Source organism: Besnoitia besnoiti, chromosome I (genome assembly GCF_002563875.1).
Source record: "Besnoitia besnoiti strain Bb-Ger1 chromosome I, whole genome shotgun sequence".
NCBI lineage: Eukaryota > Apicomplexa > Conoidasida > Eucoccidiorida > Sarcocystidae > Besnoitia > Besnoitia besnoiti.
In genome coordinates, this window is record NC_042356.1 from 5,544,157 (window position 1) to 5,563,104 (window position 18,948).

At 56.0% G+C, this 18,948-nt stretch overlaps 2 protein-coding genes across 2 annotated transcripts; one reads left to right on the plus strand and one right to left on the minus strand.

Moving 5' to 3' along the window:
- Positions 1-3,695: 3,695 nt before the first annotated feature.
- BESB_007890 (uncharacterized protein) lies at positions 3,696-7,148 on the plus strand (the record flags this gene model as incomplete). The annotated part of the gene is made up of 4 exons (XM_029359543.1): positions 3,696-5,595; positions 5,910-6,095; positions 6,266-6,664; positions 6,958-7,148. The coding sequence occupies 4 exons, from the start codon at positions 3,696-3,698 to the stop codon at positions 7,146-7,148; spliced, it is 2,676 nt and encodes an 891-aa protein (XP_029222456.1).
- A 1,962-nt stretch (positions 7,149-9,110) lies between these two features.
- Positions 9,111-14,453, minus strand: BESB_007900 (uncharacterized protein; the record flags this gene model as incomplete). The annotated part of the gene is made up of 8 exons (XM_029359544.1): positions 9,111-9,449; positions 9,829-9,897; positions 10,450-10,724; positions 11,153-11,237; positions 11,828-11,993; positions 12,331-12,599; positions 13,095-13,244; positions 13,878-14,453. The coding sequence occupies 8 exons, from the start codon at positions 14,451-14,453 to the stop codon at positions 9,111-9,113; spliced, it is 1,929 nt and encodes a 642-aa protein (XP_029222457.1).
- Positions 14,454-18,948: the final 4,495 nt, after the last annotated feature.

Sequence of the window (18,948 nt, forward strand, 5' to 3'; positions counted from 1 at the left end):
GTAGGACCATGCAAACAGCTGGGAAGCTGAGAAGCACCCTCCGCAGTGCCGGTCAAATGGCCCGGGTCGGCGATACGACAAGGCGGAGAGCCAAACAAAGAGAGCGGAACCCAGAGGGGCGACGACACATACAAGTCAGCAAATTAGAAATGCACAGAAAGTAGACGGTGAGATGGATGGCGACGTTGCGACGGAGAGGGCCGGTTAGAGGGCAATAACCCGTTATTGCGTATCTCTCGTGAGAGCTTCCAACGGACCTCGCTGGGCTACGAGCCTGGCGTTAGAGCAGGCGAAGCGACCTTGCGCGAAGCAAAACAAGGGTCCTCCAGAAGCGGAGGGAAGCTCCAAAAAGTCAGCTGAAGACCACGGGCAAAGAGAGATACAGTGCCTGCCAGGGACAATTCATGGGAGCAATCTTGCTTGACTCATGGCACACTGAAGAGGAAAACGAGTTCGTCGTTGGGTAGCCTGAACCTACTGTTCAACGCTTATGGCTGATATGGACTCAGTCACGAAGCCCGGAACGCCAAACACACAGGAAAGACAAATTGAGAAAAGGCGTTTGTTGATTTTGAAGTGTCTAGACCCTGCTCGGTGTGCGTAACAGAACACCGAGGGCACTCCACCGCCGCAGCGCATGGGAAGTGGAGGAAAAGAGAAAATAGAAGAGAGTTAAGAGTGAGGACACCAGACAAAGGCGTGCATTTCACACAGGAACTGGGAAGCACAGAGACTCGCCGCACATGCCAGGAGAAGGCTGCTCTCCGCCTCTCAGCTCGCGCCCGCCAACACTCAGCGAGACAGGCACCAGAGGGGTAAAAAGAAAACAGTTGCCGTCTTCAGACATCAGCGAAGAACGAAATACGTCAACTTCAAGCAAACACTGGGACGGCATGAAATGGAAGCTGCGCTTCTTCTTCACCGTGGTCAGAACTTTGAAGACAAGGAAGCGCGCAGCGAGCGGTGAGCGAAATAAGAACGGGATGAAGCCGCCAGGCTAACAACACCTCGCTGTCGAGAAGTCGCCAGCTTTCGCGTTCTGCGTCAAACGAAGAAAACACAAACACGCAATAATTTTAGCCGGTCTTGCGAGTCTGTCTTCATCATCTGTCTGCCTGTACCTCTTTTGATTTGGTTGTTCTGTGACGAGAGTCAGTCAAAAAAAAAGACTCTGTATGCTACAGAGGATGGTGCTCGCTTGCGAAGGAGTAGCTACGGGGGGGGGTCGGGGGGCGGGGGGGGCATTCCAGCTTCGCTTTTTAATACTCAGTAAAGGTCCGAGGCCTCAGTGACTTTATTTATCTCGTTGCTTTCTCGCTGTTGTAGGATCCCACAGGCTCAAAGGGCTCAGAGGTTTCTTTGTGACTGCATTGGTTTAGCGGTGACAATGGACGATGGTAAAAGACTTGTCTAGCTTCCGGAGGTGCCCTACTGCCGCACAGGCGGCTTCCCGCAGTAGCAGAGGGAGGCTCGATGCCTTCTCCACGGCATACGGGCGTACAACCATTATACTCAGATTCTGATTCGTTGTGCATCCAGCGTTTTGGTGTCGGCATGAACTTAGACGACACAGATGCATGGGCTTTGATATGGATCCTCTGTTTACACCATCGGAGGCTGAAACACTGGAAGGGTTCAAAGAGAACCAAGGAAGTTAGTCACTTTCGGATACATGCATCTGAGTACGTACATACTTCCGTCCTTGTTGTATGCATCACAATGCATGCTGGGCTAGATCCTTGACTAAATACCTATGGTATCAGGCGCGTGTGCCGATGTTTCGATAGTAATGGAGTACGAGCGATTCGATACCGCGCATGTTCGTTAGCCCCTGAACCGGGGCCGAATTACCCACAGTGAGGCCAGGCCCTGGCATCATATCGTGGCCTGTAACTGAGCAGGTGAACACGAGTACAGCTGGATGCCAGCAATATTCCGGATCCATCGTGTGCCTAGGCAGCTTCTGCGCACGCTCCAGTGTTGCGGGCACAGCCTTGGCCTTTTCGAGTGCTGGCATCCACCAAGCAGCAATACCACCTCCAACGTCAATGGATCGTTTCCCCTGCCCCTCTTGCACATGGAATGAATCGCCTTCCCATAAAATGATGGGTGATGGGCGCGTACTCGCGAATCGTCATGAGTCGGGAACGAGCCACTTTCAGGACTGAATTTGTTCAGGCACTCAGGAACAGCAACACAGGGCAGTCTTTTTTTTCTGGCGTTCTGTACGAAGACCATGCGCCAGGAAACTGTAAAACTATGCAGCTTGTTCATCCCTCCTCTGAGGCGTCATTCCAGTATGTATACGGTCTCAAACCATGCATCTGTAGTGGCAAAATGCTGACACTCATCCACGGCTATCGTTCACCTGTCAGACGGTGCTCTCCGTTGCAACACGGTGAATCTCTGTAGTTTCTGATTCGCCTAGTGGCCGGATTGCGCTGAGCGCAGGGGTTGCACTCGAGCATCATCACAGAAACGACGGCTTGCTACGCACCTTCGAGGGTCGGCTGTTGTTCGTTTCACCCCTGCAGCTAGCGGGGTGCTCGTGCCCTGGAGAAGAGACCCGTAAAAACGGTGGTATGCTCCAGTAGATGTTTACGATTGGTATTCTCTAGCAGACACCTATGCTGACGCTCTGTTCAGGCTGAAAATGTAATTTCCGGAGTCACTTTTAGCAGCGGCGGCAATACAACGCACCGCATTCAATCCACCTTTTCCCCGATTTAGACATTCTAGTGGTTTCGCAGCTTGCAGACGGTTTCCGAGACGCCGATCTATCGTTACAAGGACTCCAACACGGGAAGCCTGAGCGTACCGCTACTGCACATTGGTGTCGTTGAGGACTGCTTGCGCCTTTTGTAGATGTATCGTAGCACTTGGTGGGCGATAGGAAAGAATCGTTTGTGACAACAGCGCGCGGCGCCGCTCGCTCGATCTGTCGATCTGGGGAGCCCGTTCCTGAAGCCGCCGGTCCCGCAGCTCCACGAAGGGATGAACAAGCAGATCTGAGAAAGCCTGCAATCCAAATGCTGGGTACTTTCGGATGGGTTTGGTTAGTGCCTTGTCTCATCCAACAAGCTCATTGGTGTGGAAAAAAGTGACGCGACTCGACTCTCGGGTGTGCTCGTAGCGGCCTGGCTGCTGTACAGCTGCATCGTGTCAAGCCACGCCCTGGCCGGACGGGGCCTGCAAGTCAAACGGGCAGTTAGAACAATAGTGTGTTCAGGGACCCGCAGCACACCGGAGTTTTTGACTCTTTCGTCTCAATTCCGATGGCCATGAAAGGCAAAGCCGAATTTCTTCAGGTCAAACCAGTTCGAAACAACGGACGCCCCGTGTATGCTGAGCCAATGTCGAGCTGCTGTTCGTGCCTTTTCAAGCAGTGGTGGTACCCAGGACTTGTTCGAGACTAAGATCTGGGTTGTTTCCAGGCTCATTCGATCCTCTACATGCGTCGGGTTCACAGGCGCCAAAAACCTTGCCATTCCAGCCAGGCCACGAATGTCGAGCGTCTGCGTTGCGTAGTGCAGCTTCAGGTGCATTCCTCGAAGAGATATTGTTTCACTTCGCGAAGGCTTGGGGGATAACAAGTCGGCACTTGACTGAATAACTGGCGGGTGCCGTTCTTGCATCAGCCGAGCGCGGTTCCAAAAGCGAATGTCCACTCCAGAGAGCGCTGCTCGTGCACAACCATGAAAGGCTCTCGCCTACCTGGAGGTTCTGTTCGCCTGTCTGGAACAATGGAGGGACAACGTGCCCAGGAAAGCCGTTCACCTGAATTGGCGGTGAGGATGAGCGGCGGTGGTGTGCAGCAGACGGTCGAACCAGCGGCTCCACAGGATTCGGTATCAGAGGAAAATGCACATGCCACGGCCAAAGCATGGGGTGGTGACAAAGGATTATCAGGTAGCACTGCATTCGAGTCTCGGGAGACGACTGAATGCATTGCCGACAAGAAAGACTTCATGGAGGTAGAAGAGCAACCAACCCTCATGTCAGCTCAGTCGACAAATTCTTCTGCAGGAGGGTACTTCCCATCCTTCTTGCCTGCCACCAATGAATACTTTCATTCAGATGACAGCCCTTCTGCAGGAGGTTCCCCTGTGGTGTCCTTATCGTCGGCTTCATTCGCATCAATATCATCATCGGCCGGCAACGAAGATGGTGGCACTCCAGAGAGCAGACTGTTGAAAGCTGCAGACGCAGCAGGTGTGAACTCGTCACACCAACTGGAGACCGTGCAAGAAATGCAGCCTGAGGGACGGCAACCGGTGAACGACAGAGGCGCTTCGTACCTCTTCTCTCCTCTCCCAGTGCCTCGGGCAGGCTGGGATACGCTTAAAGGTACAGAGTCAAAAGATGCGTTGGCTCCGTCGAACTTGCTGGAGTCTGTTTACCAGAAACAAGACCTTCTATGCCTTTTATTAGAGATGGGTCAGATGCGCGCGCGCGGAAATGGGAGCAATGGGGAGAAGAGGATTGACAACAGTGGAGACACATCCTTGCGCAGCAGCATTGTGTCTGTCGATAGATCTTCATGGCCTGACAAAGCACCATCAATGGGGAACAATAATGGCAGCGCACGATCAAGCCAGGCTGTACGCTGTGAGAAGAGAGATTTGATTGTCAACGAATTGTCAAGACTGTGGAAAGGGAACACCAGCGTTGAGCCGCAGGCGCTTTTGGAGAACGTCATCAGCCGGGGAGAGGATAGTCAAATCCACAGTGCCCTGTCTTCGACTGGCGAACCACAGGAACCTGCGCCGCCAGAGGGCTCCACGGTGCAGCTAAGACGCCACGCCATTCACCTTGATGAGGATAGTCTGTTTAGCGACTTGTCCGCCGCATGGGATCTCGACGTCGCTGAGGAATCAGCAGCAGAAAGACACGGGAGGGCCGCTCGCCGCAAACAGGAGTCGTGCTCGTTATTCGAGGCTCGCCGTGAACCAGAGCTCTCTTCTCAGAATATTTGCTTGCCGCACGACGTAGTTGGGGCAGGCCCAACTCCAGGCCCCGCCGGACTTCAGGACCCGCAAGCGGGCTCGGGGACCCCGCAGTATATTGGCCGGCGCCAAACATTCCCAGGCGGTGAGGTCGGACAGTTCGATCTGGAGAATCAGCGCGCATACGGGTCATCATGTGATGCAGCTGTAGGCGAGTATCAGGCAGAAAACTCGTTTCACAGGCGGCACAGTGGGCCGTTTCCTCTTCCTCTTCCGCCTTCCGATGATGTACTTGGGGGGCGCAGCCTGGGGCACTGGGATGAGACAGAGCGTCAACCTCACGGCACTCCCGGTTACCCTTATCTCGAAGAATGTGGGAGTCAGATGAGTCCTTCCCAAGCGAGTGACTTTTTGGGCACTCAGGGCACAATGATCCATACGACCACGAGCTTTTCAGCGAATTACAGAGCCTCCCCTGGCTCCAACCGAGCTGGCCAGGCGAAGTATACATTGATTGTCAATGTACCCCCCACTACAACCCGGCAAGACCTATATATGACGTTTAGCGCGTTCGGGAAAGTTGAGCTTACCGTTGTTGTCTGCGACAAAGACCATAGGCATCCCCATAGGGAATGGACAGCAACGAGTGGTAAGCTTCGTTAGCCTTTCCTGTTGATGAATCGGGGAGGTTTAGCATATCATGAAGCTATGCTGCGAAACAGGCGCGGCTGTAACTTGCCGACGGCGTAATCTGAAAAATGTCTTGCGAGCGCCGCGGCTACGTATCTGACCGCGACACGCTAGTGTGTCATATTGTTGGGAGAAACGTAAAAAGTGAGTTGATATCGCCGTCGAACTAGACTGTGATGAGCGAAATTTGTCGTGAGATATGGTCACAAGGAACACTGTGGTGGGCAAAGCAGTGTTTCTGTTGTATGTGGTCTCGCTGATGCTGTCCTGCAGGGTACGCCTTCGTCCGTTTTTCTTCTTCATCTGAGGCAGCTAACGCTGTTGCGGCGGCGGCCGTTGGTGGCATTCGCATGCGCGGTAGCAGAATTAGGGCGACATGGGCAAAGAAAGACTCCATGGCGAAACCGTCTGCTGTCACCAACGCCGTCTTCGCCAACCGGAACGGCGCTCTTGGAAGTGGTGAGGACGCAGATTACTCCTTGTGTTCAAGTTCTCGCCTTACGTAGTGGTCGCAGCCACAGCCACATACCATAACTAGGTACAAACCTAACTAACTATTCGTGAGCTAGGAACAAGGAAGCGTAATGTTCAGTATGCATGGCGTGGGTTTTGTTTGGTTGTGCGCTCAGAGTATTTTGGAGGGGCAGGGGCTTGGCAACCAACCACAACTCCAGCCAACATGCAAGCTCCCCATGTTTCACCGCCTCCTCCAGACGACGATCGAAGACGGATTCCGGTCCTCCCAGCGGCGCCGTCCCGCGAAACATTGGCAGGAGAGCATTGGGATTGTTTCAAAGTCCCGCTGGCGTCATGCCTGACGCCTGAATCGGCTCAAGAGTTCGCCTGTCGTCTCTGTCGCAGGTTCATTGCTTTCGACCCCATCATACTCCCATGTTGGCACCTGTTTTGCAGCGATTGTTTCCAGGCAGTTCATTGCCAACAAGTTGATGAGGTGGAAGGCATCGTCGTCAACTGCCCTGAATGTGGCGGGACTGCGCCAGTGTCTGCAATCAAAAAAGTAGACCAAGGTACAAATCTTTGTGCAGCGGTATCTCTGCCTGAATATTCGCATTCACACGCATGCATGTCTGTTAGAGCGCGAAGGCATATCTCCTTGAAGCATACAGTCTAACTGGTTGTCTGTGCCCGCGCGGCTATGTGATGCGGTAGCACCACTCGCGCTCCTTTCGGTTCAGCCTGACGATCGTATCTATTAGAGGCCAGCGTGGGCTAGCCTATTACACATTGAGCTTCTTGGTTGTGGAGAAGGTATCATTGCCTGTATGCGGTTGGTACTGTGGCTTTGTTGCTTCGGATGCAGCTGAAGCAGGAATTCTTTCCAAGCTACGCCAGTTGAAAGATGCAGAGGCCGTGTTCTGCCCGTTCGTTCCCTTGTGCCAGTGGACTGGCACCGCCACTGAGTTTGCCAGTCACACGCACTCTCACATGGCTATGGAAGGTGGATCATTCAATGACACAGAATTTGCCGGCTACGGGCTGCCTCCATTTTGACTGACTCTGCCAAGATGGTGATATAACAGGCGTCTAGGGCAGTCTCCGACTGTTACCGAATTTCAAGAGCTTTCGCAGCTGTATACAAACAGTGCACTTGCGGTCTCTCGACCAACTGTTGCTGATAATACCTGATGTTTCGGAGGATGCCGTATATATTGGAAGCAGCGTCTTTTCCAGGGAGGAACGTCTGTACCAATCAATAACTGGCATCGGGCTATAGTGTATTTCACTACCGTAGCATGGCATCGACTTCTTTCGGTGCGGGGCTACAATTCTCCATAGCGGTTTGTATGCGTTTCTGCACTCTGCCGTCGTCCATGTTTTCCAATACAACTGGTTTTTGCTGAGACGGCAGTCTTTTGGATCGTGTGCTTCTCGGGAGTGCTGCCGAGTTTTTTTCAGTTCACTGTGATCATTCGCCACGTAGGATGTGCGTTGCGTACATCGTGTGCGGCGATCCTTGACCTTCAATAAAGTTCAGCTCGTTTGCGCGGGCAGGGAACTCGTAGTGGCAATTGATCGGTAGACATTGATTTTCATTATTGTCTGGCGGCCGGCCTCTGCTGCTAACAGAGAACTCTGTTCGCTGAGAGGACATGTGTTGAAGCCATATGACAAGCGAGCGAGTGCTGCTGAATCTGATGAAAAGAAAGTCCTGCTCGCCAACCTCCGAATGCCTCGAGAACACTTTTTCCGTCTGTCATTGCATGACGGGTTCTCTGTTCACCAGTTGGCGATCTGAATGTGGGGTAGAGTCAATTATGCCGCTCGGTTACGGTAATTCGTTGCGAGCATCAGCATTCAGCTCTTTCAAAAGAGACCGTTGTCGTGTTTCCTGGCACGCCTTACACGTCTTCTGAAGCTGTTGTCGCTCCACACCTCTTTTCCCTTCTTCGTCGTTGAGAATTTTTTCAGTTTCGTGCCGCGAGAAGCCGGCTGAAGGGGTCCTTCACTGTGGCTGGTCTGCGTGAGTCGAAAAGGTGTACTGTGTGTGTGTTCATGGAAAGTGCTGTTGTCCTTGCAATCGTCTTGGCAGGACACTGTCGGCCTTTCGGGAGTGAAGCCTGTCACGTTTACTGGACACTAATGCGATAGGTCGTCGCGTTCTGCAGGACAGTTCAACGAAATGTCATTCATGGGCAGGCCACGGCTGAGGCCTGCTGTATTCCTCGCGCGAGATTTTAGCCCGCTTACCAATAGTTCGGTCGCCGTAACACTTGAATGCGCTGCGCGCTCGTGTGCCTCTTCACGGATGCTACGCAGCCAACCAGCGGGTACAAGAGGCACCCTTTCTGCTTGTAAGCCACTCCACACCAATGCGCAAAAGAGGGTTTGTCGTTTAGCATGCCAAGAAAGAGTAGCCAAGTTAAAAAAAACACCATCGTTCTCTGTAGGGGGGGTCACGTATTATCTGCGTCATTATGTTTTGTACACGTGTAAAAAACCTCGAGACGGGCACACAGGCCCCTATTCATGTTTTGCGACATGTGAGCTTTGAGATTAGACTGGGCGTTTCACATTTTCACACGGGAAGGCCGTGGCGTCGGACATTCGTGACCAGCAATTGCCATGTTTCACCCGGATTTTCTGCAGCATTCCATGATAAGGGCTCGACGAAACGCACCAAGTGTGTTCGTGGACGAGACAGTGGACATACACACGCGTTGCAAGCGTGTGTCATGAATGACAAGTTGCCCAAAGTCCTCGTTCAAAAGTTCTTTTTCGCTTGACACACAACTCTTGTCATTCCGCGTCTCGCTTTCCAGCTTCACAAGCGGTGAATGCATCGTCCGCCGGAGTTGTGAGTGCACTCCACAGCTCCAGGACGTGAAGCGTCTCGATAGGAAACGCATCCGAGCAGGACAGACGACTACGAATTCAAATGGGGACTGGCGCGAGCCGTCGTTGACTCTTTCTTGCGTCCTTGCGTAAAGCGACCTCCTGTACTGCGTGCTGCCTTCAAACGAACTTGAAGGGATTCCCCCACATTTCCCGCCAGTTGCTGGCCTTGGGGAGTGTAATATGCATCGCCGGCTGGTGAACAGGGAGCTTAGGGTCTTCAAGTTCTCCCCTAAGGGTAGACAGTAGTACGGAGCTCATGTAGCTTGTCTCTTCATCAGGCAATTGCCCTATAGGCTGTGGACGGGGAAAGTCGTACGGAGTTTCAATTGGCGCCTTCCTCAGCGCGTTGCTGTCTAAAGACGGATCCGCCAAGTCGAGTCGCTGCGGCACATCAAGCGGAGTTGAGTCGTACAAGGCGTGCAGCTGCTTCAGCGGCATCGCCGGGTGCTTGGTCGCCTGGACACAGATAAACAAACGAGGAATCGAAAGCGGGACAATGGAAGACCGAAACTTGATTCATATATATGAACCAAACCAGCGTGTGTGTGCAAATAGAGACTGAGTTACGTCTCACCGTGCATGCGTCCAGTCTACCGACAGCTATGGAAGTGTGCTCATCGAAGCTTCCAGGCACCCTTTTCTGCTCGTCCATGGCCATCGTTTCATCTCGTTTCGCACTGATATTCGAAAAACGCCAGTATTGCTTCAGCCAATATGACAAATAAACGTACTGGATATACCCACTGCCACGGCACGCCACGTTCCACTTATCCTGCGTTTGTTGCGTCCGTAACTCTGCATCTGAGTGCATACTTCGCTCGAGGGTGCGTCTTACAGCCTCCGTGAGCGTCCATGTCGCTCCCTCTCCGTGGTCCACAGGATGAACGAACTCGTCGCCGAAAACCTGGGAAGAGAAACACACGCAGAGTCACTGAACATTCCTCAATCGGTTGCTCGTCTGTGTATAGTTCTCGCCCGATGCCGCCGTAGCAGAAGCCCTTCACGGGTCCTGCTGTTCTTGTCACGCCGGCTCCACAGACTCGCCGCCCGATCTTTGCGCCGGATCCCTATCCACGAATCTCATCGTCGCCTTCCGCAGCACCGGTTCGCCAGCGTAGCCACTCAGCTCCTGTAGACGCGCTGGTCTAGCTTAACCTGCGTACGAGGGTACAAGCCTTCACTCATGGGAAAGTGCGCAGGTCGCTTCTCTCGTCGGAGTCTCCACGTGCTTCGCAGGGGCTGGGGTCCCTCACTGGCATGTTTAGGCCCGCGTCTCAGCGCTCCGCAGCCCCGGAATGCAGGGGGATACATGCCCGAGAAGGCCTGCTGAGAACCGGGCGGCATACGTGACCGTTCGCGCTGGGACTTGTACACGCACGCCGCCTTATCCCCAGCTTTTTCTCTGCATCTGTCTATATGTTTCTATGCTGGGCGCTGCGCGCCTCACGCCTCGCACCCGCTTGCCGCCGAAGAAGATGTCGAGTCGCCTGCTGCTGATGTCCCAGCTGATGTGCTCGGCACGGATGCCTTCTCGCACGAAAAGGACGATTTCGAAGTTGAACATGCTTTCTCGCCACACATAGTGCTTCGCCTTCCCCATCATGCGGTCGCCCATCTCGCAGCCGTGCCGCATGCCCCCAGAGCGACCGAGGACGCTGTCCCGAAAGCCTCGACTGCCGTCGCGCCGGGGATCTGGCGGCGTGTCCAGGCCGTACAGGCGCCGCGTGTAGTCTGTACACAGAGAGACGCGGAGACGCACGCGCAGGCAGAGTCAGAAGGACAAAGTGCCCCCGAAGCAGGGCGAAGAGCACGGCACACGAGGTCAAGCGAAGCGACGTCGGGCAGGAGCACGAACCCACACGAACATATATGCGACGGGGAACGAATGGACATGGAATAACGGCGAGGGCGAGGCGTGGTATGAGCGATGCCATGCCTGCAGTGGCAGCTCGACCAGAAGCAAGCTTCCTGAAGAACCACATCCACAGCGTACGCATATACGTCACATAAATACACATATACATACATGTATGTATGCACGTCCGGATGCGTGCACGTATCTAGGTATCTGAGCATGAACGCGAATGTATCGTGCAGTTTAGATGCAAGCAGATCGTTTGCCTCTGTCTCTTTCGTCGGCTCTCCGAGGTCAGCCTCACTGTCTTTCTTCTCCCGCTGCACGTCGTTCATGGCTGGCTCAATATCATCCCAGTACGGACTGTGCGGATTGGAGCTCATTTCGTCCTGCGCGCGGCGACAGCAAAATTTGACAGGTCGTCACGTGGAAGAGGCTCGCAAAAGGAGACACGCACAGTCACCTCGCCAGCGGCTGCATGCATCCATGCAGCTCGAGTCCTCCCTAGACGCATGGCGGGACGAGTCCCACGGTGAAGCACGGGAAAGCCGCTTGAGGCCATCGCAGCCCGTCTGGAATGTGTGTTAGGAAGGGAATGTCATCGCCTTCAAGGGAAACGGCTACTGTCTCTCCCAGCGCGGAGACAGTTCTGGACGTCGGCTGCGCGGCTTCGGGCGGCGCACGACTCGAAAAACGGCATCGGCATTTGTCCCTCCCCGCACCTGTCCAGGAACTAGGGTTTAAGGTTCGTTCCAGGGTTTCACCGGTTTCACCCACACTGCGCGCGCTAAAGTTGAAGCTGCGGCACGTGATGCCTCCGCATGCAGCCGCGACTGACCAGGTCGTTTGAGAGGCTCGACTTCACACGCGCTAGGCGCTTTACGAGACGTAAAGCCTTACAATGTGAGCCGCGCACGCGAAGCGGGGCATGGGTCCGTCGCGCCCGCCTCCGCGCGAGAGTGAAAATGCTCGGCATTACCTGAATTTTGTCTCGCACTTGGTCAGACTTGAGCTCGAGCCACTGGCCGTGAGTCATGTTTTCAGGAATATGCTCTACGGGCAGGTTCTTCAGGAATTCCCTGTCCGGCGAAATACGCCACCAGGGCTTGTAGCTGTCGTAGATATTGCACATCTTGATGTCGAATCTGAAAATTACGCAGAGGGGCAACCAGCTCGGCAAAAATACAAGTGCTCATACGCAGCCCAGCCCCTACACACTTGGAAGTCAAGTCGCCAGAGTTTGCGTTTACACCGGGGCCACGCGGGAAACAAAAATGCCACACAAATGAGGGGAGAAGACTCCGCATGGAGTGAAGCCGAAACGAAGTGCCAACGCAGGGCAGACACACGTATGGGGCGAGAAGGGCGACGACGAAAAGGCGAAGAAGGCGCCCCCGGTCACAGTGCGGTGTTGCAAGAGAGAGAAACGATGCTTCCCACGCAGATGCCGCATGCTTCTCCTTGCAGCTTCGCAGCCCTTACGCGAGCCATTCGCCGCCGCGCACAGTGAACTCTTCAAGGACTTGGTCTGCTTCATCTCTGCGTGAGGCCTCGCCTGCGGTCTTAGACGGCGGAACGACTCCTGCCTCTTGACGCGCCTGCCGAGGAAGGGCGATTTCCTGGATCCGCTGCGTCGCGAGATCGACAGAGAAATCCAGCGGGAGCCCCGTCTCAGGGCTCAGCAGGAACACGGCGCGCTCCAGCTTCCGCATGCTAGCGAGAGCAATTTGCATCCCCGGCATCGCGTTTTCCTAAACAAAGAGAGACAGGCGGCAGGCGAGACACAGAGGGGAAACATTAGGCACAACGGGTCGGAAAGACAAGGTAGCAACGCAGTAATGGAGGCAGATGAAGAAACGACGCAAAGCGAAGAGACGCGAGAAGCGACACGAGGCGCGAGCGGTGCGCACGTCGTGACCACCGACGGCCGGAGACGCGGAGGAGGAGCGCAGTGAAAGGAAATGCACACACACACACCGAGAAAACTGGAATTGCGGGACGTTCTCAGGCAGAGGCAGAAGGCCATAGCATCACAAAAGAAGATATGTCTACGCGATCCCGTTTGCGTGTGCAGTGTGATACTCTCCGCCGCAGGAGTGTGACAACAGGGACGCGACGTTTTTGAGTATACACATCTATACTGTACAGAGCAGATACACCTAAACAAGGTGCAAAGCTGGACGGCGCATAAAAGCTGCTTTCGCCTGCCTCATGCTGGCGGCAGCACCTCGTTTTTTTTGGCTCACGAAGGGGAACTCCATCATCGTCGTGTTGAAGTCGCGGTTGTCGGCGATCTTGTACCCCGAGAGCGTGTGTAGCGAGAACTCAATCGTCACGTTCGTCCGCGCCGACGGGTACAGGTCGCCCTCGCCGCCTTCGATGCGTCTTTTCAAGATCTGCAGCGCAGGCGAAAGGCAGCACGCAGAGGAGACAACCGGATGAAACCTGCGCTTATTCACGGGAAGCCGCGCAAGCAGAACGCCTCCGCGCTCGCGTCAAAAAAGCTGCCCTTCCCCACCACAAAGCCCCGTCGTCCCCTTTAGCCGTGCGTGAGACAGACCCCGACAGTTTGCAAACGGTGCGCTAACGGGACTCGAAGATGATTTCCCCTCGCTGCCCGTTACCGCGCACTCAGACCCGGGCAGAAACCGACGATCGCACGGGTTCACGCAGACGTCGCTCAGCCCCGCTCGTCCTCCGCATGCCTCTGCGAAGGCTTCCAACATCAAAGCCAGCATCGCCGCGAGAGACTGCCTCGCGCGACAGGCGCAGCCACACGACTCGGAACAAACCACCCCCCCTCCCTGCCCTCCCCTCACAGCCTCGCGCACGCCTCACGGTGAAGGCTGTGCATGCCGCGACTCCTGCTCGGGCCACAAGACGTCCGCGTCCCCTCGGGAGCTGGAAGCGTCCTCGTTTTTCGCAGAGACCAGAGCGAGGCGCCGCGGGGACCGCCTGAGTCCAGCTGCCGGTCACAGGTCGTGTGAGAACCATCGGAAGTTCGCGGCTGCAGCCGAGCCAAATCCTACCCTGCCATCGGCAAGAAGATCCCAGTTGAGAGAAGGCCCTTCCCGCGGGGGCTCGTTGCGCCTGCCGCGCTTGTGTGTCTCAAGCAGGTGCCGCGCGATGAGAGACTCGACCCAGGTGTTCGCCTCCTTGAAGAGCGCGAACGGGAGCGGCGTCGGCGGCGCGGGCACCGCGCGCAGCGGAGAGGGAGAGGCAGAGCAAGCAAAGGGCAGCGGAGACGGACGAACCGACGGCGGCGGCGCCGGAGACTCGACAGACGACTGCGGCGCTGGAGAAAGAGGCTCGCCAGACGACGACTCGGAAGACGGCGGGACCGAGAGAGACGAAGGAGTCGAAGGAGTCGCAGACGCGTCGAAAGTCGCCGACGACGCAGAAGAAAAACGAGGCGAACGATGGAATGGCGACGACGGCGGGAGGAGGTCAGGCGTACGCCACGTGCTGCCCCGCGCTACAGTCGGCTTGGAGAGACCTGGATGTGTGATGGAGACGAAATGAGCGGAAACCCGCGAAGGAGACTCCGCGGAGACCGAGTGCGGCGGGCTGGGTCTGACGGGGGACCTCAAGGGCGAATGGGTCATCGGAGGGCGGGCAGAGGGAGGTGAGGCGACCGGCGATACGGGAGACACGAACCCGAGAGGCGCGTGCAGCGGCGGCTCGAGGCACACAGAAGACAACGGAGAGGAAAAGCTCTCAGGCAAAGAAGGCAGAAACCAAGGCGTAGCCGAGGGAGACGAAGTCAAGACGGACGAGCAAGATGCAGACCTGAGAAAACGAGGAGTCGCGAGCGGGCTATACAGACTCTCCTTCTTTCTGTGAAAGCGCGAGTCAGGTATGCACCGCCCCCCTGGAAGGAGAGGAGGCGACGCGAGCGACGGCGCCAGCGCGCAGGCGAATCGTGAAATCTGTCTTTCATCTTCGAGGGGAGAAAAGAAAAGACCCTGCAGATTCGAAGTGAAGAGGAGCACGGCGAAAATAGCAACACATCCATAGAAGAGGACACGCGGTGGAGCAGGCGGCGCCTGCCTCATGCTGCGATCCACAGAGAAAGACGAAAGGGCGTGTGACAACGTGTATCGGCATTGCCGCTCTGGAGAGAGCTCGATATGAGCGTTTCCGCTAGGCTTCCTCTGCTGCGCCTGCTTTCTTCCGCTGTCGCTGCTTCGAAACCCAAACCGTGAATCCGAGGGCAGTAAACCAGGCAGGACGAACAAACTCTGGGTTGAGGGCTCGCCGATGCACTCAAAGAGTCCGCACACAGAAGAGGAGAGAAGCAGAAGAGAACGAGATGAAGGGCAGACGATGAAGAAGCAGACGAAGGATAGGACGAAGAAGAAGACAAAGAAGAAAACGAAGACAATGACGCAGACAACGACGCAGAAGAGAGCAAGGCAAAACGGAGGGGCGAGGCAGACGACAGGAGGATGGCGCCGAGATGACGACAGAGTGGATACCTAGGGAAGGGCGGAGAGAAGAACGAAGGGAGAGGCACGCACGCGCATAGCATAGGAAAACGAAGGAGACTAAAAACGGGTTCCTTGCATTTGCCGTGGTGCGGAAAACGGAGACGAAGGTGGCGCCACAATGCCGATCAAACCGTGGCGCCAGCTAGAAACGAACGCGCGGGTCTCTCAGCCGACTCCCAGCCTGGAGGTAACCGCGAAAAGAGAGCAAAGGACAGTCGCCAAAAATTGAAATATGCGTCAATCGAGGTGAGGGAGACTGGGGCCCTCGCGCGTCAAGGGGGTGTCTCCTCTCTCGGCCGCGCCCTCTTCGCGTGTCTCCAACGGCTGGAAGTTCGGACGATGCCGTCGCCAGACGATGTGTCGATAAATTTCACGAGAGTGGAAATTAAGGAGGAAGCCTCACCCTTTTCTGTTGAAGATCCGCGCACCGTTTAAGTGGAGATCCGGTTTTGATGGTGTTTCGATGTCTTGAAGCATGCCGATGAGCGAACAGCATGCGACACCGGAGGGGAGATCACGCGCGCACACACGCATATCATATTGGTGTTGAAAAGAAACGCGTTCTTTCGAGGAAATCGGAAGAAAAGAGAGCCCACTTCAGAAGATATAACGCTTTCCGATGATCTTGTTCCGGCTGGCTCACAAAAGGGCTCTTCCATCGCCGAGAAACGCGCGGGAGTGTCCTCGCGTGTCCCTCGGCTGTGTCTTGCGCTCGCGCACTCGTACGCCGCCACCAGGCATCTACTCTGGCGTGTAGGAACGCACCAGAAAAGACGCAGAGAGGACGCATGACGATGCTTGTCCTTCCAACTTCCCTTAAACTCAAATGGGAAGGAAAGATCTCCATGACAGAGCTCGTTAGTCTGCGGCGTGGACGACTCGAAGCCGAGCGGCTCCATTCAGCCGCGCGGGGAGAGGAACGAACGCGCGGCGCGCGAGACAGGAAGCCGGTTGCGAGTCTCTCTCATACGGGGCGATACTTGCGTCAGTGCGAGACTCCTGCAAGCTGAGTCATGCACACGCTTATTAATTCCTATCTTGCCTGACGCCTCCCTTTCTTGACCTTTCACAGTAGCTAACTGCAGGGGAACTTGCCCTTTGACAATCCGTCTGCTGACGACTTTCCGACACGCTCACCCGCTTTCACCTCGTCAGGGCCGCATCTGCTACAGAAGAAAATACACGGCCTTGGATAAAAACGAACTCGCGAGCGCCAGGAGGGCGATACCGGCTCACGCTGGGGGCGCGACGAGGACGCGGTCGCGACACGGGGACTGCCGACCCGGTGACTACGCTCGGTCTATGCAGTGTGAAAAAATCTGTAGATAGTGAGATCCTGTTCCCAGAAGTCATGGGGCTTGAGCGTGGCTCACGAGGTTGAGTCCGCGTCACCATAGTGGCGTGCTGCTCATAGACTAGGTGTCAAACGCGATCATGCCGCTCGGCGACCTGGCGACGCGGTGTGTAAGTACGTTAAGTCTCGCGTCTCTACGAGACTCTGTCTCCGCCGCGCGCTCCTCGTGCGGAGAGGGGGAGGACAATCAGGAGCGGCGAAAGGCTCTGGAAAGCATTCAAGAGTGAGTCTTTTCGGGGCTGCGGATGACGCGAGCCAGGTGGCGTTCTAAACACCGTGAGTCAGGCCGCCCGTCCACCGTGCTGCCAGAGCCAGCGATCAAAACACCTGCTCCAGCGTGTGCGGGATCTCCAGGGCCTTCCCGATTCTCTTCTTCTGGGGATGTTTGCCACTTTTCTTGCGAAGACGGCAGCTGCCGAAAGACCAGTCTTTCTGTGTGCGTGTCAACAGTGAATGAAGTCCCGAGCATTTCTCTGTTTGCCGCGGATCGGCACGAAATACTCGTTCCAGGCAGCCGTGACGCTTATCCGCCCAAAGCACATCTCCTCATAGCGCGGCGCACGCCTAGGCTGCTTCACCTGCAGCGTCGATCCTGCCGCGAGAGGCGAGCGGAGGCATCCCCATCAGGAGCCCTTGGTGCGTCCGGTCTGCTAACGAGGCGTCTCCGCCTGTTTTTTCTCAAGCACCTTCTTGCCATCTGCGCAGTCTCTTTCTGCACGCTGCCTTGCGCCCTTGGCGTGCGGGTGACTGCTGCGGAGACGGTCGTGAATTTGCACCACGGCATTCGTGTAAATACCACGCGGATTTTGTCGCTCCAGGTGAGCGACACGCTGAATGTGAGAGTGGAAAGCGTGAACCAGGAAAAGTTTGAGGACGTCCTCAGGCCCCGCCCTGCCGAACTCCGCGACGGCATCTACAAATTCACCGAGGCGACTTGCGACGACAGCCACATCGTCCCGTGGCTGCCCTCTTGCCTCTGACGGCGCCAGGGTTTCTCTTCGTCAGGATGACACCGCCCAACGCTGTGACCTTCCACGTTCCTCCGGAGTGCTACATCGAAGGAACTGTGCGCTTCTGCGTCACGGTGACAGATCCGAAGAGCAAGAACTCGCTGACCACAGCCGCCTTCGTCTCTCAGGCAGCGCCCTCGCGCGCCTCTTTCTCACGTTTTCCTGCCCTCGGCAACTCACAAGCTCTCTCCTCCCATCTGGGAACGAAACTGTAGTGATGGGTCGTGGCAGACGCGGGAAACTCGCAACTCGCATCAGGCGGCGCGAGCTTCGCCCGGAGATCCGCGCTTGTCTTGGACTGCGCGGGCGTCATCCGCGGCGCTTGAAGGGGTGACTCATGCCGTTTTGAAACTGTGGTCTCGCTGGACGAGATGCTGACAGCCGCCACAAGGGGCAGGGACCGCAGGCATTCTCTTTCGCTCCCTGGGGCGACTCTGTCGCTTCATCTAAACAATAAACCTCCCGTGTGCGCATTTTTGTATCTCTCAACGGAGTCGCTGCGTGTCTGCGGTGTTCGCTGGTGTCTGTACTGTGCGCCACAATTGACTCTCGCGCCTCGTGTGGCTGCCTTGCGTCCCTGAGATCAACCTGTTTTACGCAGAAAGATGCATCACGGTGCTCCTGACTGCGGACATCTAAAAACGTTGATCAGTTCGGAGAGGCAACCTCCCAGAACCTCGGGTATCCCCGGGTGACTCCACGGACAGGAAAGAAGCGAATTTGCGCGCCAGACACACACACGGTGCCGCGGCTCGCTGACCTGCACAACACGCCCACTTGGGCTCGTCCCCTGAGGCACGGAAAGGGCGGCGAGGCCCGCAGAACGAGGATAAACGACAGGAGAGAACGAGAGAGAAATGCAGAAACAGCATCTCCACCGCCGCGTGACGAGGAGCGCACCCACGGATGCACTACACCCGAAGCGAGCTCCTTCTGCGTCTCCGCCCCGGCGACAAAAAAGAGCCCGACGCGAGCTGCAGGCTCCGCGTGAAGAGAGCCAGGGAGAGAACGAGGAACAGAAACGATGCGAGCGAACGAGACGCTGGGGGGGCTCCTACGGCCGAAGGAGGAAGAAGACTCACTCAACCTGCTCGGGCAGTCACGCGGCCTTCCCCCCGAACGTGTATGAAAACGAAGGGCACTCTGACGCAGGACCGACCGGAAACGAACGAAGACAGAGATAACCAACCACCTGACTTCGCTGCTCCGAGAATCCGCAAGCGCGACACCTCACAGCTGCGGCGAA